Source organism: Rhinopithecus bieti, unplaced genomic scaffold, assembly GCF_001698545.2.
Source record: "Rhinopithecus bieti isolate Rb0 unplaced genomic scaffold, ASM169854v2 scaffold_2735, whole genome shotgun sequence".
NCBI lineage: Eukaryota > Metazoa > Chordata > Mammalia > Primates > Cercopithecidae > Rhinopithecus > Rhinopithecus bieti.
The window spans coordinates 168,335-192,422 of record NW_016804150.1 but is presented as its reverse complement, the minus strand read 5'-3'; the positions used below and the strand labels follow the sequence as shown (position 1 = coordinate 192,422).

Here is a 24,088-nt window from a genome sequence, read left to right as displayed (position 1 = left end):
TCAGTGAATGAAGACTGCAGACATTTCCAAACAGGTTTCTTTTAAAAGACTAAAATTTAACATAGAAGGTACTGTCTCATGTTGATTGTTGGTAATAGGCTATTAAAGGTCATACATTCAATGAAAGTAGAAAATCAAAGAGCAGTGTAGTATTAAAATCTCATCTTAAAATTCTGTTGAGATTTATTAACTGAATCTGGCAGTGTTAATACATAGCTCATTTATTTTATCAAAGGAGAAATGTTATCCAAAGTAAGCAATTTGTAATACTGTATGAAAATATTTTATATACAGATATAGTGTCAAAATTAAATACACATATTTCATTAATTAAAAGGTAAACATATATTATTATCTTAAAAATATACCTCCCAAATTGCAAACTTACTTAGATAAGTTATAATCTATATAAATGACAAAGTAACTCAGTACTAAGGTTTAACATCCTTAGACTACGTGAATTTATTTTTATTTTATTTTATTTTTTTGAAATTATCCTTTTTTCATGTCAAAACATTTGCTTTACCATTTATTGAAGGTACTGTGTTACACATTCATGATGAATTAAATCTCTTGAAATCTCTTTTAGGTATCTTGGACCTTGTTATGCTGTTGCTTACTTAGGTATATGACTCTCTTATTCTCATGGCCATTATCCATATATCATTGTTAACCCTAAAACATCTCCAGCACAGAAGATGACAATTTTCACTCTAAAAACAGTATAATAGATTCATAGTGAACCATAAAATTATTTTGACAGCAAAGCAATGTCAATTTTGAATCTTTGAAACCATTGTATACTTCATAGATTTAATGTCTGGAAATACTTAAACAGGTTTAAAAAGTGTTATTGCAACTGATAACTTACATGGATTGTCTTACAAAAATCAGTACAGAATTATACTGATTGATATATGTTCACATATGTAAGAAATAGTTTGTTGACTGGAGCATTCAGTTTCCATTGCTTGTATCCATCTTCTAGTAATACAATAAGAATTTTTCAATTGCTCTAATCCGTTTTGACCATGGTGCATTCAGTAACTTCTAGGAAGCATTCCACTCTGAAAAACTGCAGCAGATAGATTCTTGGAGGATGCAACTAAAGTTCGTGTTTCTATATTGCCACTCCATATTTTTCAGTGTTCTTTAGTGCCCATCAAAATTTTATTCCAACAAGTTTTATCTTTTGTAGTAGTCTCTTTAGGAAACACGAGTCATTCAGTTTTTTCTGTTCCTTTAAAGATTTATTTTCTTCCTAGAGAATAGAGTTTTAAAAGTTTAAACTTCACATTTTACAAAATATATATTTTAAAATACTCAATTTTCATCATATTACTTTATGCTGAAAAACTGGTGCAATGAAAAGGTAGAATTTTGTGTGACATTTTAAAGATGATGGTTTCTAACTACCCTTGTGATAAATGACACGTAGAAAATTCAAAGTTGGTGTGATTAAAGATTTAGGATTCANGTGCTGGGATTACAGGCTTGAGCCACCGCGCCCGGCCTCAGTTGAGTTTCTTTAATGTAGAAAATGTATTTTAGTGAGAAGAATAATCAACATTGAAAATACTCAGATTATTTTACCAAAGATAATTAATAAGGATATAGCTGATGGAGCTTGTACCCTAAGGTCTACTCCAACAATTAACTTCACCAGAGTATGTCAGATGCCCACCTCATAAGCTAGGTTTTAGCACCTGACAAGAATCTTAAAAAGGGCTACCTGTACAACCCATAGGAAGAAAGAGATACTTGGCATGAACAGACATATAAAGGAGTAACTCCGTATAGACTCAGTTATATTTCTCTGAGTTCTCTGACCTGTGAGAATGGGAATACTGCAGGGTAGAGTAATTCTTCACTTAGACAACAACTAGTTAATCACAAATATAAAGCATACTAGTGACTTTTACCCCTTCATAGAACAGGAGGTGATATCAGTCGTTTTACACTCTTTACAGTTGAGCCCAGACTTGAGGGTTAAAATCAACATAGTGTTTTCAACCATCACTACTAAGTAAATGAATGTGCAAACAATATAAAAACTATTATAACTAGTTATTACAACTAGCTATTCAGTAACTAGATAATTTAGATAGCAGGTTATTGGGTATTCTCTCAGTCATGTATTGTGCTCAGTGTTTTACATAATTTACTTCATTTTATTTGCTTAACCATCTTATGAACTTGATGATTTGAACTCATTTCACAGATGCAAAAACTGATATGCAGGAAGATAAATAAGCTGCTACCGTATGTGTCAAGTAAATATAATGAGTGAATCTTGAGCTCCTCTGTCCTATATTTAATTTGGCCACAAATTCAGATCTCTTTTTGTCATGTATTAGTAACACTAGCACATACTTTTTAAAGAATACATTTCAAAGATTAAACAACAGATCTCAAAGGGAAATATAAAGGCAAACTTTTCATATTATTTTCAATAAGGGGTCCTGGACAATTTTTTTAAGTACAAGTTGAAGTTGACTTGCCTAAGCAGATTTGAAATATATAGATGTGAAAATTTCATACTTTTCCTCGGACACTGAGAATAAGCATTCACTAAAAACTAAAAAACAGGGAATCTTGGTTTTACCACTGCATCCTGGGAAAACAGTTGTTTTCTTTTCTTGTCTTTTTTTGTTTTTTTTTTTTTGTTTTTTGGTTTTTGTTTTGAGATGGAGTCCCACTCTATTGCCCAGGATAGAGTGCAGTAGCACGATCTTGGCTCACTACAACCTCCGCCTCCTGGGTTCAAGCGTTTCTCCTGCCTCAGCCTCCTGAGTAGCTGGGACTACATGCGTGCACCATGCCCAGCTAACTTTTGTATTTTTAGTAGAGACGGGGTTTCACCATGTTGGCCAGGATGGTCTTGATCTTTCCACCTCGTGATCCGCCCACCTCAGACTCCCAAAGTGCTAGGATTACAGGCGTAAACCACCGCACCCAACCTTTCTTTTCTAAACTTCCTTTTCAAATTATCTTAGTCAAAAGCCTTCAGGGTGTTTATATTGTTTTTAGCTCCTGTATTAATTTCAGATGTTCCACTTTTCATGGAATCCCTAGAGTTTCCTAAATCTGAGTGTACAGGCTCACTTTGCTTTTCTGAAAAGAATAAGGAATTTCCATGTTGCCACATAGCTATTGGTCAAATAATGGAAATGTAAAAGAAGAATCCATCACTTTTATGAACCAGGTGTGCTCATTTTTCCATGCCTCAACCTAATTAATATCTATATCATTTTAAAGTTTAGTCAGATCCAGTTAAGTATTCTGCCTTATTAAGTCATTCATAAATATTTTCCATATTATTATATAATTTATCTAATAAAATTTAGTAGTATATGTATAAATATATGTTTATATACTATTATATATTATACTGTACATCTACAATAATAAAAGAGGTATAAGTTCTTATTGTTTAATTTTTATTTCTTTACAAACTAACAGGGATGGCTTTTTTTCTTCATGTATTTGTCATCTAGTTTATTTTCTCCTATATAAATTATTTGTTTATTTCTTTTACCTACTAGCTGCAATATTTTAATGTTGCTGCTTCTAAAAAAAATCATGCTTTGGCATTTGCCCTAACAGCTTCTCTTTTAAAATAGTGGGTTTAAAATGCAATTTAAACGACTCAAATTTTTGAGGGGCACCTCAATTCTCCTTTTATCAATGTTATGATAAATTATTTCAAAACCAGCTATAAGAAGGAAACAATTCAAGATGAAAAATTAGGAATTAAGTTGAGTGAAAAGTTGATGAACCATAAGGAAAATTATACAATTATTCTCACCAAACTCTTTGTTGGTTGGGGTTCACCCAGGGCAGCTGGTTTTCTTCCTTTAACCTTAAAAACAAAGTCACATTTATGATATTGAATATTTCTTCATTGCTCCTCCAATTGTTTGTAATTGCTAATTTTCATATTGCCTTCAGCTCATCTAATCTATTTGAGACTCTACTTTAAATTTCTTATTGTTAAGAAACTAAAACATTAATATGATTTAGAAATGGAATGTCAGGGTAAAGGAAGAAGCAAGAGAATTCAATCTTTTGAACACCCAGAATCCATAATTTTGTAGGTATGCCTAGCACTGTGAAAAATTAACATAGTAGGGTATACTAGCAGAGATAAAACTTGAATTTTAATCAATATAAAAATAAAGTTAACAAGAAATTGTTAAATGCTGGCCATACATTTTATTAAGCTTCACTTATCAGAAACAAAATGAAATAAAACAATAGTAAAAAGCACGTAGCATGCCCGGCTCATGAAGAAAATTCAGTGTAGCTGATTGTTTTAACATCGTGCCTTGTTATTTCAAGAAAAGGGTAATTTGTATCAAGTTAATCAATGTTGTAATATAATTTAATTTCAAAGATTTAAATTATTTGCATATTTTCTTTCTCTACAGTTAGTTAATTTTGGAACATGATGATCCATACAAAGCTCAACACATAAGAGAAAGAATCACAAATATATAACATATCTAAGACCTTTACCCCTTCCTAGACCAAGAGGTGATATCAGTTGTCTGTTTTACACTTTTTTCAGTTGAACCAAGAGTGGAGGCTTATAATCAACATAGTATTTTCAACAGTCATAACTAATTAATTGGATGTACAAGCAACATACAACTTATTTGCATTAGACAGTACTTTGAAATAACTATAAGCAGGAATGAAGAAATGGTAGACTAGAGTAGGAAGTCTTCATGACTCTTGAGCTGAACCTTGAAAGCATAGAACAAAATAGATCCAATTTATAGAAAAAAAAAAAGTAGAAATGCTCTCTAGGGGACAAACGTAAGGACTCAGGTTTGGAAATAAGCTTGGCAAATCCAGCACACTAAGAGGAGACTGGCTTCCATCGAGTACATAAAGCAATGATAAATGAGGCTGTCCAAGTTATATAATAGACAATCTACATTTTTATCACATCAATAGGGTTCAAAGATAATCTTACCATTTTACCTTCCATGGGAAACTACTAGTGCTCAAACAAAATTATTTTTTAAGTCATAAAAATGTTATTTAAGAAAACATTTAAAACCGTAAAATAACCTTTTGATTTTGTGTGGCAGCTGGTAAAAATCCATAAAGAGGCAAATAATACAAATAAAATAAAACATTGTATTAAATATTGAAAACTTTTTAGTACTAAGCACTTTACATGTGTTATGCCATTTAATCCTTTCAAATCCTACAATATAGATATTATGTTTTTCTGCATTTCGTAGATAAGGAAACTGCTGTCCAGTCTCTAGATGATGTCTTCCATATTTGGTTTTGTTGTTTTAGTTCATAACCACTAGTAGAAATGTAGGAAAATATTAGCCCTATTTGTATCAAAATTATTTAAAGAAGGGGAAATTGTTGGACATATATATGTCTAGTTTAAGCATAAAAAGATATTTGTTAAATACATTTGATTTCCTGTTTTATTCACTAGGAGTTCTTATAAATGTGTACATATATGGATTAAAGCTATTAATGAGTTTTAGATATAGAAATTTACCATTCCCCACCCAATATATCACCCTAGTATCCTTGGAAGTTATTATGGCAATGAAGCATTTATTTATTTATTTTTTACTCCCCTTTCACAAACAATTCACTCTAGCCAAGATATAAACAGGTATTTCCAAACCGAGCCTTTCCTCTTCTAGGATTGAGTAAATATATTTCAACTTTAGATGATAATAAACACTTAGGATTCTATGATAATGGATATGATCACCAGAGAACAGTGGTATCTTGGCACAGGAGTAGTTAATATTTTCATTCAAAGTAAATAGTCCTTAGCTTACCTTGCCAGTGCAGTTCAATAGTATTGTTGTGCCTTCTGAAACTTTTAATAAGTGGAGATCAAAATCACCAGTGCTATTCATTTTAAGAAATTGCCTCAACTTGCGAGCAGCACGGAATAAGAACATACCTTCCTATTATAAGAAAAAGTCAGAAGGGCCATGGTTCAAATAAAATATTAAGAAATGATAAGCTTTCTTAAGGAGCCTAGAGCTTGAGCTATATTGGTAGATAATGCCCCACCTCCACCCCAGCTGTCTATTCCAGTTAATCATGTGACTGACAAGTAACAGAAGTAAAACTGTTTGACTCCTAGGTGACAGCAAGAAGTTCTTGGAACTTGGTTTAATGATTATCTTGACTTTTAAAGTTTGTTTTCTCTATTATGCTTATGTGATCTTATCTCTTATATGTGAATATATTACAAGATTATTCAATTTTAAACATGATAGCTGAAGGAGAAGTCTTCTGGAAGCAACAATATATTACAAGAGGTATGTGTGGTTTTTTCTTATTATTTCTTGCATCTTTTGGGCTATGGATGTATAGCTGATAATAAGAAAATAAAGGACTGTAGTCACCTAAAACATAAGTTTTGCAGTTATTTAAATTAAGATATTTTTTAAAAAGAATTTATGGTTTTGAGATGCCATGAGGCTAACTTAGCTACTGTGAGTTTTTAAAAGACTATGAAATAGCACACCCGTTTCTGTAAGGAGAAATGACATAAACTTTTTAGGTTTTGTCAAGTGTAATATTATACCAACTAGATGTGATAATCATTTAGAGATAAGCAAATACTGACAGAAAAATTTTCAAAATGCTCCCGACTAAATTATACCAATGACTTATATTTGTATGTGTGCAAGCAATCACATTAACAAGTATTTTTCTGTATAAGAACTTTTAGAGGCCGGGCACGGTGGCTCATGCCTATAATCCCAGCGCTCTGGGAGGCCTACGCAGGCGAATCACTAGGTCAGGAGATCGAGAAACCCTGTCTCCACTAAAAATACAAAATTAGCTGGGTGTGGTGGTGCATGCCTGTGGACCCATTTACTCGAGAGACTGAGGCAGGAGAATCGCTTGAACCCAGGAGGCGGAGGTTACAGTGAGCCGAGATTGCGCCACTACACTCTAGTCTGGCGACAGAGCGAGACTCCGCCTCCAAAAAAAAGAGAAAGAAAGAAATTGAGAAATAAGAGATAGATGTGTCTTTGAATTCGACAATTCTAGTATTTCCAAGGTAAAAAAATAGAATGGTTAAACAGAAAAAACTTATCTAATAAGCACAGGGCTATTTGTAAAACAAAAATATAAAATTGGACCATAGTATGATCTAATCAATGGGAATTATGTGGTCAGACTGCAAATATTAATAGTATTCATATAATTCTCTAACAGAGGCACAAAAAATATAAGCTTCTATAAAATCAAGCTTGAATGACAAACTCCAAATAATTATCATTACCTTATTATCATCACATAAATGTCTTTTAAAAAAGTTAAATTCATTATTCAGGCAATTGCTACCAATTTCTTTCATGCTGTCCTGTAATAAATAACATAAAATAATACGGTTAAAACTGAGTACTTTTCTAGTATCTTATAATTATAAAAATAATAATCTTATAATATCTGGTATTTATATGTGCATTTTAAGGAAAATAACTTTTGCTGGCTCAGCTGACTAAGCATGAGGAATAGTTTCCTATTGTTGAAGGATAAATAAGTGTGTACACAAATTCTTCCATATTTAGAGCCCCTCCCAGATCCCATAATTGAATCCCAAAACTCACTAAGAGAATCTGGCTCATCTAGGGAAATAAAAGTATCTATTTTAGAAGTTATGCTATATAGACAAAGTATTATAAAATGTGAAGTCATTAAGTTGAGATGAATTTAAGAGGTTATTCAGTCAAATTTCCTCCCATCAACAAACAACAAGAAAGGAAATTTATATTAGAATTAAGGGATCCATACAAAGCTCAACACATAAGAGAAAGAATCACAAATATATGACATACCTAAGACCTTTACCCCTTCCTAGCCAAGAAGATTTCAGTTGTCTGTTTTACATCTTTTCAGTTGAGCCAAGACTGCAGGCTTATAATCAACATAGCATTTTCAACAGTCACAACTAATTAATTGGATGTGCAAGGAATATAAAACCTATCTGCATTAGATGGTACTTTGAAATTGACAGTGAGAATTAAGGTTGAAATTTATTCACAACACTTTTAGCAATCCAATTTTCTGGGATGGTTAAGGTAGAATTTTCCTGAGACACGGTGTAATTGCATGTGTGTGTATCATAAACATAGGAGTGGGAAAGCAGACTGGTATGTGCTCTATTTTTTTTTCTTTTATAAGGAATGTAGTAGAAGAAGGTAGAGATTACCTAAATCAATAATTTAGTTGATATTAGGAAAAACTTCGTAAGGTTTCAGATTTTCGTATGCACCGGGTTGGACTAACTCTGTCCAGCAAACTAGCAATTCCATGCTATCAGAGCTTCTAGGACTAAAAACAATCTTAGCCTACGACAGGATAAGACGTGGAGCAATGGCAGGATTTAGTCATGGGCTTTGAATCTTCGTCTGCCTCTCAGAAAAGTATTCATTACTCTTATCTCCTATGAAAAGCATGATGATGTCTGGGTTTACCCTGATTTTAAAATGTATATACTATCAGTTTTATCTGGAAGAAGTGTCTGAATACATACATCTCAAGTGTAAAAGATACATTTTCAATAAATATCTTCACATTGCCATTGTACATATTCCTGAAAATGTAGTGGATAATTAATATTTGCCTATTAAGTTATTTTCATGTTGACTTCTTCTTACCCAAAGGACAATAACTCATACATAATTTTTTTTCTTTGATAAAACATAGTTTTTAATTTTTACCATGTCATCCTTCAAAAAAGAAGGTGAAATATGTGCAGCTACTCTATATGATATCTTCCAATTCACCAAAAATATCATATGAGACAATATGTCACATAATGAATGCCAATTTCTTGAAACATTTTAGCAAATTGCATGACACACGAATATTTAAAAAGCCATATTGGTTAGGTGGCTGTTCTAGGTTATTAATAAAACTTATTTTTGGCAGATCCACAGAAAGATAATGTTATACCAGTTGATTTTTTTTTTACCTAATGCTTGATACAGAATGTAAATGTGTTACTATAGCCTTAAAAGGTTGACTCCTATAGAGGTCACAGTTATTAATTCATCGACCTTAGTACATGTTATTAATGCATCCAATATAGATCTATTTGACTGCCAATTACTGTTGCTTTCTAAAATACTCTTCATTCATGCCCAGTCAGAAGAATGGCTCAGAGTAAGAATTATAGATACATGGTGTTGGAAAGAAACTTAGATGGCCATCTTTTGATTTAACAAAGAACAGAATTACTTGACGAAAGTCACAATAATTGTTTATTATTCACATGTCACATATGTCCAGATGCAAATAAGAAATCACAGCTGGGCACGGTGGCTCATGCTTGTAATCCCAGCACTTCGGGAGGCCAAGGAGAGTAGTTCGCGAGGTCAGTAGTCCCAGACCAGCCTGGCCAACATTGTGAAACCCCATCCCTACTAAAAATACAAAATTAGCCAGGTGTGTTGGCACATGCCTGTAATCCCAGCTACTTGGGAGGCTGAGGTAGGAGAATCACTTGAATGCAGGAGGCGGGAGCTTGCAGTGAGCCGAGATCACACCACTGCACTCCAGCCTGGGCAACAGAGCAAGACTCTGTCTCAGAAAAAAAAAAAAAAAAAAAAAAAGAAGAAGAAACAAAATCATATATCACATATGTCAAGATGCACATAAGCAAATTTCTTCAAATATTTTATGAATGTGGAAAAATCAAAAGAGAAAAGCCAGGTCTATAAGACTGGAACTGCAGTATTTTCTAGTACAAACACATGACATTGTCTAAGTTCTTTTTTTTAGGTGAAGTTATTTATTTATTTATTTATTTATTTATTTATTTATTTATTTAGAGATGGAGTCTCGCTCTGTCACCCAGGCTGGAGTGCAGTGGCCTGATCTCAGCTCACTGCAAGCTCCGCCTCCCGGGTTTACGCCATTCTCCTGCCTCAGCCTCCAGAGTAGCTGGGACTACAGATGCCAGCCACCTCGCCTGGCTAGTTTTTTGTATTTTTTAGTAGAGACGGGGTTTCACCGTGTTAGCCAGGATGGTCTCGATCTGCTGACCTCGTGATCCGGCCGTCTCGGCCTCCCAGAGTGCTGGGATTACAGGCTTGAGCCACCGCGCCCGGCCTAAACCTAGTATTCATTAGTTGTTTTTTGATCCTCTCCCTCTTCCTACCGTCCATCCTCCAAAAAGCCCCAGTGTGTATTGTTCCCCTGTGTGTGTTCATGTGTTCTCATCATTTAGCTGCCACTTATAAGTGAGAACATGTGGTATTTGGTTTTCTGTTCCTGTATTAGTTTGCTAAGGATAGTGGCCTCCAGCTCCATCCATGTCCCTGCAAAGGACGTGATCTCATTGATCTCATTCTTTTATATGGCTGCATAGTGTTCCATGGTGTATATGTACCACATTTTCTTTATCCAGTCTGTTATTGATGGTCATTTAGGTTGATTCCATGTCTTTGCCATTGTGAATAGTGCTGCAATGAACATACATGTGCATGTGTCTTTAAAACAGAATGATTTATATTCCTTTGGGTATATGCCCAGTAATGGGACTGCTGAGTCGAATGGTATATCTGTCTTTAGGTCTTTGAGAAATTGCCATATCATCTTCCACAATGGCTGAACTGATTTACATTCCCACTAACAGTGTATAAGCATTCCCTTTTCTTCACAACCTTGCAAGCATGTTATTTTTTGACTTTTTAATTATAGCCATTCTGACTGGTGTGATATGGTATTCCATATTTCGTGGAGGTTGTGTTCATTCCTTCTCATTCCTTTTTCTCTACTCCTGTCTGCCCGCCATATTTCATAAAGTCAGTCTTCAAGCTCTGAAATTCTTTCCTCTGTTTGGTCTATTCTACTATTAATACTTGTGATTTTATTATGAAATTCTTGTAGTGTGTTTTTCAGCCCTATCAGGAGGATTAAGTTCTTCTCTATACTGGGTATTCTGAACCCTTACTGGAGAGGTAATGAGGTCAGTTGGAGGAAAGAGGGCACTCAGGCTTTTTGAGTTTTCAGCATTCTTGCCCTGATTCTTTCTCATTTCTGTGAGCTTATCTAATCTACCTTCAATGTTCGATGTTGCTTAACTTTGGATTTTTTTTTTTCTTTTTTTTTCCTGGCACAATTCAGCCACTTTACCATAGGGATGCTGTGGTTTGCTGGGGGTGTACTCCAGTCCCTAGTTGCCTTGGATTTTTCAGTAGCTGAAGGTATCACCAATGAAGGCTGCAGAACAGTAAAGATGGCAGCCTGCCACTTCTTCTAGGAGCTCTGGCCCAGGGAATTACGAACCTGTTGCCCGGTGGAACGCACCTGCAGGAGGTGGCTGGAGATCCTGGTTGGGAGGTCTTGCCCAGTCAGGAGGAAGAGTATCAGGACCCACTTATAGAAGAAGTTTGGCCATGCTTTTGTAGAGCAGCTGCGCAGTGCTGGGGTAACGCTTCACTGCCTTTTGGCTTGGGCTCTCCAAAGCCTGCAGGCTGGACAGGCTCAGTACCGAAATAGCAAAGATGACAGCCCACCCCTCCCTCTGGGACTTCTGTCCCAGGCAGTTTTCAGGTCTCTGTAGACCAGAGAACACCAGCGGGGATGGCTGGAGGCCCTGCTTGGGAGGTCCTGCCCAATAAGGAGGGATGGCTCAGGGACCTGAGTCTGACCACATGTTGGTCAGAGCAGTTGTGCTGTGTTGGGGGATCCCTTCTGCCCCTGATAGGTTTGGACTCTTCAAAGCCTGCAGGCTGAAAAAGGTGTCTCACCCAAACAGTGAAGATGGTGGTCTGCCCCTCTCCCTGGGAACTCTGTCCCAGGTAGGCACAACACTGCTGCTGGTGGCTGGCTGGAATTCCAAGCCAATGTGTCTTATCCTTTGAGGCACCATGGAAGTGGGGCCCACAGACCACTGCTCCTTGGCCCCTGGATTCAGCCTCGTTCCTAAGGGTGTGCACACAGATCTAATCTCCTGCTTTTCTGGAGTTGCAGTTACTTTTGCCGGGAAGCCTGGAGTTGGAATATCTACAGTTCCTGTTCTCCAACATGTGCCTGAGCAACTGCTCTGCCAAGACTCCCATATCTCTGTGTGTTAGACTGAAAGCCCTGGTGGAGTGGGTTCAAGAGGGGATCTCCCAACTCGAGGTTGCAAAGATCCGTGGGAAGAGTGTAGTTTCCGGGTCCCATATTTATTCACCGCTTCTCTGGGCAGGGGAGGTTCACCTGGCTGGGTGTCGTGCCCAGGTGGGCTGTCGTCCTGACTTTCTCTTCTATGTTCTCCATGGGTCAGGTTGTTTCCTTGATTAGTCCCAATGCGAGAACTTGGATGTTTCAACTGAAGGTGCTGTATTTACTTGCCCTTTTGTTCCTCTTTGTGAGAGCCACTCACACGAGCTACTTCTAGTTGGCCATCTTGGCCACTTCCCAACTCCTTTTCTTTCAAGTTCTTAAAACACATAATGTTATTTACATTTATGGAATTAGATCTTCTTTAATTTCAGCATAGTTTTCTTCTATCTTTGAATTTTTAAATTATATTTTAAGTCTATTCTTTAGAAACACTAATTACATAAAAAATGAATCTTCTATTGAACTTTTTCTTTTCGTGTGTGTATGTACACAAATACATATACACACACACAATTTCATTTTGTATGGTTTTACACATCCTGTCTTTCATATACCTGTTTTAATGGAGTATTCATTTCCGGTTTTTATTTTAGTCTCTATATTTCCCCTAAATCCAAAGAACATTGGTTTCTTTCTGGTTTCTTTCATACTATATTGTTTTTAGCTCTTTTTACTTTGGTTTCTTAGAGACTTCACATTTTCCATTGCTTTCATGAATAATTAAACTGTGGTCTTAATACTTCATTTTCCTTTTGCCTATTTTTGTGTTAATTCGTTTGTTCATTTATTTTGCTAGTATCAGTGCATAATGTTCCTTTTAAATTTTCTGATTATTTTTGAAGGGATGCTAAAGTAGAGTGGATTATTGTTCAGCCAATATTTAACATCTAATCTCACCAAATGAGAGGATGTATTCATTCCATATGGCTGACATAACAAATTACCAAAACCTTGGAGACTTAGAACAATAAAAACTTATTATCTCACATTTCTAGAGGTTCTGGTAGAGCATGCATTGTTTGCCTCTTCCATCTTCTGTTGTCTGCCAGCATTCCTTAGTGTTTCTTGGCTTGTCGCCTCATGGCTCCAGTCTCAGCCTCCATTTTCACATCACCTTCTTTGTGTGGGTGTCAAGTCTCCTCCTGCTTTTCTCTTAGAAGGAACTTGTGATAGCATTTAGGGTCCACCAAGATAATCCAAAATAAACTTATCATACCAATATTCTTAATTCAATCACATCTGTAGACTTCTTTACCTTATACATTTCCAGAGATTAGAGTTTTTTTAATCTGGGTGGCCATTATTTAATCTGCTATACAGAAGTATGTTCCTCTGTCCATTAATGTTGTGTTTGTCCAAAAGACGTGTGGTAAGAAATTGATGCTTTCTGTATAGTTTCTGTGAGACAAGAATTTGGAAGCTGCTTAACTGGGAGCTTCTGGTTCTGCATCTTCCATGAGGAGGCAGTCAAGATGTTGGTCGTGTCTGTAGTCACCTGGACTTCATCAGGACTAGAGGATCTATTCCCAAGATGACCCATTCATGTAGTTATTGGCAGAATGCCTCAATTTCTCACCACACGAGCTTCTCCACAGGCTTTCTTCAATATCCTTCCAAGATAGTTGCTGACTTTCCCCCAAGTATCAATGTAAGAGAAAGCAAGGAGGAAGCCATGTCTTTTATTACATGGAAGTCACACACTGCCATTTCCACATTATTCAATTGCCTTGCAGTGAGTCACTAATTCCAATCCACACTCAACAGGAGGGAATTTAAGTTGTACCTCTTGTAAGGTGGAGTATCAAATAATTTGTGGGCGTATGTTAAAATTCCCACACAGCTGCTCCTTTCATCTTATGACTTAGAATGAAACATGTGGAGGTAATCAAACTCAGCTAAACTGTATACCTGTGAACCTAAGGTAAATGCATATTACTGTATACCTTTCTGTCTTTCTGTGTGTGTATGTGTTTGTAGCAAATACTGACTGATAGAGAACTATTGCTTTTTAGATCAACTAATTTTCCAAAAATAAAGGTGGAAAAGGGCAAAGGTAATGAAATGAAACAGCTGTTCATTCTTATCCAATTTCTGTATTCTCTGTCATAGGACAGTTTTCTTCTTAATTTTTTCATATTTATCTTTTTAGGAGAGAAAGTCAATATGGTTCACAGTTACTCTTCATGGTCACATGTGTTAGAGCTAGCAAACTAATGTCTAATTATTGCTCATAGCTGATTGCTGCTTCCTTTATGTTCTTTTTTCCTTCTTTTTGTAGGGCTGGTTCTAAGGATTGGAAAGTTTTGGCATAGACTATGTTCAGTCTCATGTCTCTTGCTATAAATGAACTTGGTCCCTACAGAAATATATTTCATTGCTTTTTTTTTTTTTAAAAAAAACTTTGTCCCCAAAAAAAAATTTTTCTTTTTTTTTTTTTTTTTTTTTTTTTTTTTTTTTGGAAATGGGGTCTGTCGCCCAAGCTGGAGTGCAGTGGCACAGTCTCGGCTCGCTGCAACCTCTGCCTCCTGGGTTCAAGCAATTCTCCTGCCTCAGCTTCCTGAGTAACTGGATTCCAGGCATGCACCACCACAGCCCGTAATTTTTGTATTTTTAATAGAGACTGGGTTTCGCCATGTTGGCCAGGCTGGTCTCAAACTCCTGAATTCAAGTAGAGTAGAAATAATTTTCATTTCTGATCATCACTATGACAACCTATCCATGGCCTTGTGCCATCTGAAGCCTTGTTTAGGGGGACTTTGAAAATGCGCTGCTTATGTTTTAGAAAATCTACTCTGTATGAAATTTGAAAAAGGCACATATTGTTCTTGGAATTCTATTTCATTTGCTACAATTTTTACCATTTGTCAAGTATCTTAGCAGATTATAGTATGACTTAATAGTTAATTCTTAGTTTAAATTAAAGTCATTTATTCTTTGATCAAATACTTTAGCACCTACCATGTGCCATTTAGTATTAGGAATACAACAGGGATCAAAATCATATATGGCTCCTTCCCTCAAGAAGTTTACTATTTGGTGGCAAAAACATTAATCCAATAACAGCAATCACTTCTCAACTTGATAACTGTTATAAATACAAGATATATGCTGCCATGAAGCCTATACAAGAAGATTTTATTTAAAAACCTCAATGAATACTTCCCAGAGGAGGATACTTCACAGGAGATCTCAATCATAAGTACCCTAGGGAAAAGGGGGATTCAATAGCAAACAATATAGGTCACTACTTTGAAGAGGGAGGGAATATGGCCTGTATGTGGCTAGAAACAAGAGAGCAAGGGAAAGTAGGAATATGGCTGAGAGAGGAAGAGACAGAACTGGTTCAACATAAAGCACGGGCTGGAAGAGATCAAATTATGTGTGGCCTTAAGGATATTTTAAGATGTTTTGTGTCAATCCTAAAAGCAATAATTAATGTATTTCTACTTACAAACGTGGGAATAGCTCTTCTGGTTTGCTTTTTTCAATGATCATATTAACAGCCACATACCAGATGGTTTGGAGAGAGGTTCAAGAAAGTATATGGGTGAATCTTTATGAGGCTATTACATAGTCAGTGCTTAAGATAATGGTTTATTGCACTTGATGGTAACAGAGAATCTTGAAATATGTGAATATATTTGAGAAATAGGAAGCAAATTTAATGTGATTTGAAAATAAAAACTAAGCAGGATGGACATATCAAGGATCATTCCTGACTTGTCTGGTGTGTACAACAAAAGAGTCAGATGCTCCTTGACTTAAATGGGTTTACATTCCAATAAGCCCATTGGAAATTCAAAGATTATAAGTCTAACTATGGTAAGCTGGTTATCATTAGTATTATGTTGCCATTGAGACAGGAAATAGAAGAAGAGGTGGAGTGTATAAATTACGTGTTAGGTTTTAAACAGATGATGTTTGAGCTGACTTTCAAAGATTCAGGAACAGATAATAGACAAATAGTGAAGCCAGAGAGTTAGACGGAAAGCCAAGAGAATAGATCATTTTGAGGAAGTGGTGGTCCACAGTAAATGCCAATTAAAAGGTCAGGTAACTTGAGTCTTGTTCAAAATTTATCTACATAAAGAAAACAAGCTAAAGTAGAAATAAAAGCTAATAATGGAATGGTAAAATAGATGATGGAAAATAAAATAAAATATTAAGCAGATATATTTGTTTTCAGGTAATGTTTATAAACAAGTGATGAATCTATAATAAAACATTAAGAGAAGAAGGTACTATGTAGAAGCCTGTATTTAAATGTGAATGCATATGTAGACACTTGAACACACTTATCTAGCAGAAGCTTTTTAACTTTCATTTAACTGACTTTCTGCATGATCAATAGTTTCTATTCCTTCTGCCAAAACATATTGACTAATGCTCAGAGAACAATGAAGACTCCAGACTAGTAGTTTAGTTTCTTATGTGCTCGTGTATATTTTTTTCCACCATTTCAGCTGCTTTTTACTAAGTCAATTCCTTAACACTAAGTTATACTTAGCATTTAATTATAATACTTAATACTATATAAATCAATAAAACATTAGTATAAAAATAGTTCTTTTGAGAACTTCTACTTTTCAGTTTGGCATGCAGGAAGCTTAGAAGTTGCCAATCCATACTTACAAGTAAAAAAGCTAAACTCATTAAAAAAAAAAAAACAACTCTCTTAGATCAGAGAAGTGAGGTCACAGGGCAAACCACTGCCCTGAAGTTGGAAAGACAGAGAGGACCCACAAATTAGAGAAACAGAACCACAACTTACTGAAGCAGAGATCCATGAGCAGAAACCTGCATAGCAACCATTGTGGGAATAGAAATAATTAAACTGTAGTTGGCAAATCGCTGAAGGCTCAGTGTGAAACAACTTTGAGAATTAAAAACTCCAAAGGTACCCAGTCATAGTGGGGGGGGGGGCTACATACTTTTATGAGTTTGACCTTTAGGAGCTCTATCTACTAGGTCCTCATGGTAAATATCAGATGAGAAAGTCCTCTTGTGCTTTTTGGTAGGAGGAGGGGGAAAAGCTACTATAAAATCAGCCAGAGGTGGGAGGATCACTTGAGCCCAGAAGTTTGAGACCAGCCTGGAGAACATAGTGAGATCCTATCTTTACAAATAATTACAAAAATTCAGACAGGCATGGTGGCACATGCCGATGGTCCCAGCTACTCAGGTTGAGGTAGGAGCATCACTTGAACCCAGGAGGTCAAGGCTGCAGTGAGCCATGATTTATATCGCTGCATTCCAGTCTGGGTGACAGTAAGACCCTGTCTCAAAAAAATAATAATAATTTCTAAAAAGCTGAATAGTCTGCTCTCCTTTAAAGGGTCTAACCTCAAGGGAGACTATTTTACCAGAGCCTAACCTTCTGAGGTTTTATCAGAGTCTGATCTGCCTGGGGAAAAGATACCCAAATCCAGGGTCCTCTAGTTTTTCACATGTTGGAAGGCTGCCCTGTATCCCCTAAGGAGGGGGAGAAAAAAAGCAGCACTGGTAAAGTTAACAGTCCAGGGCACAGGCTCACCAAAAGACTAAGACCTAATCACAGGCTTATAGAACACATCCCCTTTTTCCACACCATATCATGACATCACTAAAGGCCTATTTATCACAGTTTCTTTTACTCAGAACGTTATAATCAGCTATGAAAAAAAATTATAAGGCATACTAGAAGGCAAAAAACACAGTTTGAAGAGCCAGAGCAAGCATAAGGACTAGACTTATATATGGCCATGAGGTTGGAATTATCAGAACAGAAATCCTTTTAAAAGTCTATGATTGAGGCCAGGCGCGGCGGTTCACGCCTGTAATCCTAGCACTTTGGGAGGCCGAGGCAGGCAGATGACAAGGTCAGGAGATCAAGACCATCCTGTCTAACACAGTGAAACCCCTTCTCTACTAAAAATACAAAAAAGGTAGCCGGGCATGGTGGCGGGCACCTGTAGTTCCAGCTACTCAGGAGGTTGAGGCAGGAGAATGGTGTGAACCCGAAAAGTGGAGGTTGCAGTGAGCCGAGATCGTGCCACTGCACTCCAGCCTGGGCAACAGAGTGAGACTTCATCTCAAAAAAAAAAAAAAAGTCTATGATTAATATGCTCAGAGCTGTCAGAGCCGTAATGAAAAAATTAGACAACAGACAAGAACAGATAGAAAATGTAAGCAGACAAATTAAAATTCTAGGAAATATTTGTAAAATGATAAAGATCAAAACCATCATTTTAGCACAACTATCACACGAACAGAAAACCAAACACCGCATGTTCTCAATCATAGGTGGGACTGAACAGAGATCACTTGGATCCGGGAAGAGGGAACATCAACACACTGGGGCCTATCAGGGGAGGGGGGAGGGGGGAGGCCTTGCACTGGGGAGTTATACATGATATAAATGATGGAATTGATGGGTGCTACGAGTTGATGGCTTGCAGCACACACATGGCACAAGATACATATGTAACAAACCTGCACGTTATGCACATGTACCCTAGAACTTAAAGTATAATAATAATAATAGTAATAATAATAATAATAATAATAATAAAACAGAAATAAAATATGCCTTTGATGGGCTCATTAGTAGACTTCACATAGCTGAGGAAAGAATCTCGGAGTCTAATGATAGGACAACAGAAACTTCCAAAACTGAGAAGCAAAGATAATAAAAAACTGATAAAAAGGAATAGAATATCTGAGAACTGTGGGACAACTACAAAAGGAGTAGCATACATGTAATGGGAATATTAAAAGGAGAAGAGAGAGAAAAGAAAATCAAGGGATGAAGAAAATATCTAGAAAAGAATAAAAGTGGAGAAAAGAAACAACTTACCTAAAGAATAGCAAAGATAAGAATTACATCCAGCTTCACCACAGAAATCATGCAAGCAAAAAGAGAGTGGAATGAAATATTCAAAATGTTGAGAGTAAAAAAACACTGTTTAAATTCTGTACTCTGTGAATTTATCCTTCAAAAGCGAAGGAGGAATAAAGACTTTCTCAGACAAACAAAAATTGAGAGAATTTGTCACAAGTAAATCTGCCTTGCAAGAAATCTTAGCAGAAGCTATTCAGGAAGAAGGAAAATGACATAAGTCAGAAACATGGATCCAAATAAAGGAAGGAACAGCATCAGAGAATAAGTGAAGGTAAAATAAATACTTTCCCTTATTTTTACTTTTATTTTCTTTCATTTTTAGTTGACGCAATAATTGTGCATATTTATGTATGACACAGTGATACTTCCATATGTGATATACAATATGTAATGATCAAATCAGGGTAGTTAGCATATCCATCCCCTCAAACATTCATCATTTCTTTGTGTTATGAACATTCAAAATCCTCTATTCTAGCTTTCTGAGAATATACAATAAATTATGATAAACCATGTTCACCCTATAGTGCTACAGAATGTCAGGGCTTATTCCTCCTATCTAGTTATAATTTTGTATCGGTTAACCAGCCTCTCCCTATTGTCACCTCCCTCTTACCCTTCTCTGCCTTTCATACCCACAATTCTATTCTCTACTTTCATGAACTCAATTATGTTTTAGCTCCCACATATGAATGACAGCATGTGGTATTTATCTTTCTGCGACTGACTAATTTGGCTTAATATAACGTCCTCCAGGCTCATCTATGTTGCTGTGAGTGACAGGATTTCATACATATTTATACCTGAAGCTTATTTCATAGAGTATATACACTAATTTTCTTCATCCATTTGTTTGTTGATGGACACTTAAATTAATTCCATGTCTTAGCCATTGTGAATACTGCTGCAATAAGCATTAAGGTACAGGTATCCGTTTGATAGACTGATTTCTTTTCCTTTGGATAAATGCTTGGTAGTGAGATTGCAGGAGCACATACTAGTTCCATTTTTAATTTTTTGAGGAAACTTCATACTGTTTTCAATAATGGCAGTACTAATTCACATTCCCACCAACAGTTCCAATGGTTTCCTTTTCTCCACGTCCGCATCAACACTTATCTTTTGTCTTTTTGATAGTAGCCATTCTGACAGGTGTGAGGTGATAGCTCATTGTGGCATTGATTTGCATTTTTTCTGATGATTAGTGATCTTGAGCATTTTTTCACATACTTATTGGCCATTTGTATGTTTTATTTTCATAAATGTTTATTCAGATCCTTTGCTCATTGTTTATTATTATTATTATTATTATACTTGAAGTTCCGGGATACAGAACGTGCGGGCTTGTTACATAGGTATACGTGTGCCATGGTGTTTTGCTGTACCCCTCAACCCGTTATCTCTATTAGGTATCTCTCTTAATGCTATCTCTCCCATTGTCCCCCACTCCCTGACAGGCCGCGGTGTGTGATGTTCCCCTCCCTGTGCTCGTATGTTCTCATTGTTCAACTCCCATTTAGGAGTGAGAACTTGTGGTCTTTGGTTTTCTGTTTCTGTGTTAGTTTGTTGAGAATGATGGTTTCCAGCTTCATCCATGTCCCTGCAAAGGACATGAACTCATTCTTTTTTATGGCTGCATAGTATTCCATGGTGTATATGTGCCACATTTTCTTTATCCAGTCTAACATTGATGGGCATTTGGGTTGGTTCTAAGTCTTTGCTATTGTGAAAAGTGCTGCAATAAACATATATGTGCATGTGTCTTTATAGTAGAATGATTTAAAATCCTCTGGGTATATACCCAATAATGGGATTGGTGGGTCAAATGGTATTTATAGTTCTAGATCCTTGAGGAATCACCACGCTGCCTTCCACAATGGTTGAACTAATTTACACTCCTACAAACAGTGCAAAACCTTCCTATTTCTCCACATCCTCTCCAGCATCTGCTGTTTCCTGACTTTTTAATGATCACCATTCTAACAGGTGTGAAGATGGTACTCTTTGTGATTTTGATTTGCATTTCTGTAATCACCAGTGATGATGAACTTTTTTTCATATGTTTGTTGGCTGCACAAATGTCTTCTTTGGAAAAGTGTCTGTTCATATTCTTTGTCCACTTTTTGATGGGGTTATTTGTTTTTTTCTTGTAAATTTGTTTAAGTTCCTTGTAGATTCTGGATATTAGGTCTTTGTCAGGTGGATAAATTGCAAACATTTTCTCCCATTCTGTAGGTAGCCTGTTCACTCTGATTATAGTTTCTTTTGCTGTGCAGAAGCTCTTTAGTTTAGATATATACCTTGTCAGTTTTGGCTTTTGTTGCCATTGCTTTTGGTGTTTTAGTCATGAAGTCTTTGCCCATGCCTATGTCCTGAATGGTATTGCGTAAGTTTTCTTCTAGGGTTTTATGGTTTTAGGTCTTACATGTAAGTCTTTAATCCATCTTGAGTTAATTCTTCTATAAGGTGTAAGGAAGGGGTCCAGTTTCAGTTTTCTGCATATGACTAGTCAGTTTTCCTAGCACCATTTATTAAATAGGGAAACTTTTCCCCATTTCTTGGTTTTGTCAGGTTTGTCAAAGATGGTTGTAGATGTGTGGTGTTATTTCTGAGGCCTCGGTTCTGTTCAATTGGTCTATATATCTGTTTTGGTACCATTACCATGCTGTTCAGTTACATTCCCTTTGAAAACCAGCACAAAACAAGGATGCCGTCTCTCACCACTCCTATTCAACATAGTACTGGAAGTTCTGGCCAGGGCAATCAGGCAAGAGAAAGAAATAAAGGGTATTCAAATAGGAAGAGAGGAAGTGAAATTATCTCTGTTTGCAGATGGCATGATTGTATATTTAGAAAACCTCATCGTCTCAGCCCAAAAACTCCTTAAGCTGATAAGCAACTTCAGCAAAGTCTCAGGATACAAAATCAATGTGCAAAAATCACAAGCATCCCTATAAACCAATAATAGACAGACAGCCAAATCATGAGAAAACTCCAATTCACAACTGCTACAAAGAGAATAAAGTAACTAGGAATACAACTTAGAAGGGATGTGAAGGACCTCTTCAAGGAGAACTACAAGCCACTGCTCAAGGAAATAAGAGAGGACACAAGCAAATGGAAAACATTTGATGCTCATGGATAGGAAGAATCAATGTGAAAATGGCCATACTGTCCAAAGTAATTTATAGATTCAGTGCTATTCCCATCAAGCTACCATTTGACATTTCTTCACAGTGTTAGAAAAAGCTACTTTAAATTTCACACGGGACGAAAAAAGAGCCCGTATAGCCAAGACAATCCTAAGCAAAACGAACAAAGTGGAGGTGTCACACTACCTGACTTCAAACTATACTACAAGGCTTTGCTCACTTTTTAATCAGATTTTCGTTGTTGTTTTGTTTTGCTGTTGAGCTGTATGAATTCTTTATATATTCTGAAAATTAATCCCTTGTATGAATAACTTGCACATATTTTGTCCCATTCTACAGGTTGTCTCTCCACTCTGTTAATTATTTCCATTGCTGTGTGGAAGTTTTTAGTTTAATACAGTCACATTTGTTTCTTTTTGTTTTTGTTACTTGTGCTTTGGAAATCTTGGCCACAATATCCCTCCCTAAAAATGTTCTGAAGCATTTCTCCTATATTCCCTTCTAGTGGTTTTATATTTCTGGGTTTTATGTTTAAGTCTTTTATCCATTTTGAGTTGACTCATATATATGGTGAGAGATAGGGGTCTAGTTTCATTCTTCTGCCTATGAACATCCAGATTTCCTAGCACTATTCATTAAAGAGACCATCATTTTCCCAGGTATGTTCTTACATATTTGCCAAAAATAAGTTGGCTGTAAATACATTGATTTATTTCTAGCTTCTCTATTCTGTTCCCTTGGTCTATGTGTCTGTTTTTATACCAGTGCTATGTTGTTTCGGTTAGAGCTTTGTAGTATATTTTGAAATTGTATAGTGTGAGACCTCCAGCTTTGTTCTTTTTGCTCAGTATTACTTTTGCTATTCAAGTATTTTGTATTTCCATACAAATTTTAGGATTTTTTTTCTCTTTCTGTGAAAAATGTCATTGATGTTATGATAGGGATTGCATTAAATTTGTAGATTGCTTTGTGTAGTATGGTCATTTTAACAATTTTTCCAATCCATAGGCGTATTATGTCTTTATAGTTGTTTGTATTCTCTTCAGTCTTTCATTAGTGTTCTGTAGTTATCATTGTAGAGGTCTTCACCTCCTTGGTTAAATTTATTTCTAGGTTTTATTTTATTTTATTTTCCTCGTAAAATTGTAAATCAGATTGCTTTCTTGATTTCTCTTTCAGCTAGTTCATTATGGTATAAAGAAATGCTACTGATTCTCATATGTTAATACTGTATCTGGCAACTTTACTGAATTCATTTATCAGTTCCAAGAGTTTTCTGGTGGAGTAGTTAGATTTTTCTATGTATAATCATGTCATCTGCAAAGAGGGACAATTGACTTCTTCTTTTCCAATTTGGATGTCCTTTCTTTCTTTCTCTTGTCTAATTTATCTGGCTAGGGCTTCCAGTGAGATGTTGAATAGGTGTGGTAAAAGTGGGCATCCTTGTCTTATTCCAGTTCCTATAAGAAAGACTTTCAGTTTTTCCTCATTCTATAAGATGATAGCTGTGTATTAATCAGATGTGGCCTTTATTGAGTTGAAATACTTTGTTTCTATGCCAATTTGTTAAGAGTTTTCATCATAAAGAGTTCTTGAATTGTATCAAATGCTTTATTTCTGTGCCAATTGAGATAAGCATATGGTTTTTGTTCTTCGCTCTTCTGAAGCAATGTATCACATTTATTGATTTGTGTATGTTGAACCTTCTTTGCCTCCTTGGGATAAATCCTTCTTTATTATATTCTACTATTTTTTAGATGTGTTGTTAGATTCAGTTTGTTAGTATTTTGTTGAGAAACTTTGTATATTGGCTTGTAGTTTTCCTTTTTGTTGTCTCTTTGTCTGGTTTTGCTATCAGGGTAACGCTGGCTTTGTAGAATGAATTAAGAAGAATTCTCTCCTTTTTTTTTTTTTTTTTTTTTTT

At 35.9% G+C, this 24,088-nt stretch overlaps 1 protein-coding gene across 1 annotated transcript in view; it reads right to left on the bottom strand.

Moving 5' to 3' along the window:
* Positions 1–205: 205 nt before the first annotated feature.
* The window catches only part of IL7 (interleukin 7), a 70,823-nt gene continuing 46,940 nt past the window's right edge, over positions 206–24,088 (bottom strand). The window contains exons 3-6 of the mRNA XM_017866857.1: positions 7,295–7,375; positions 5,826–5,957; positions 3,809–3,862; positions 206–1,261 (exon numbers count right to left, since the gene is read on the bottom strand). Coding sequence (XP_017722346.1) covers positions 1,163–1,261; positions 3,809–3,862; positions 5,826–5,957; positions 7,295–7,375 — 366 coding nt within the window. The 3' untranslated portion in view covers positions 206–1,162. The remainder of the gene's footprint in view (positions 1,262–3,808; positions 3,863–5,825; positions 5,958–7,294; positions 7,376–24,088) is intronic.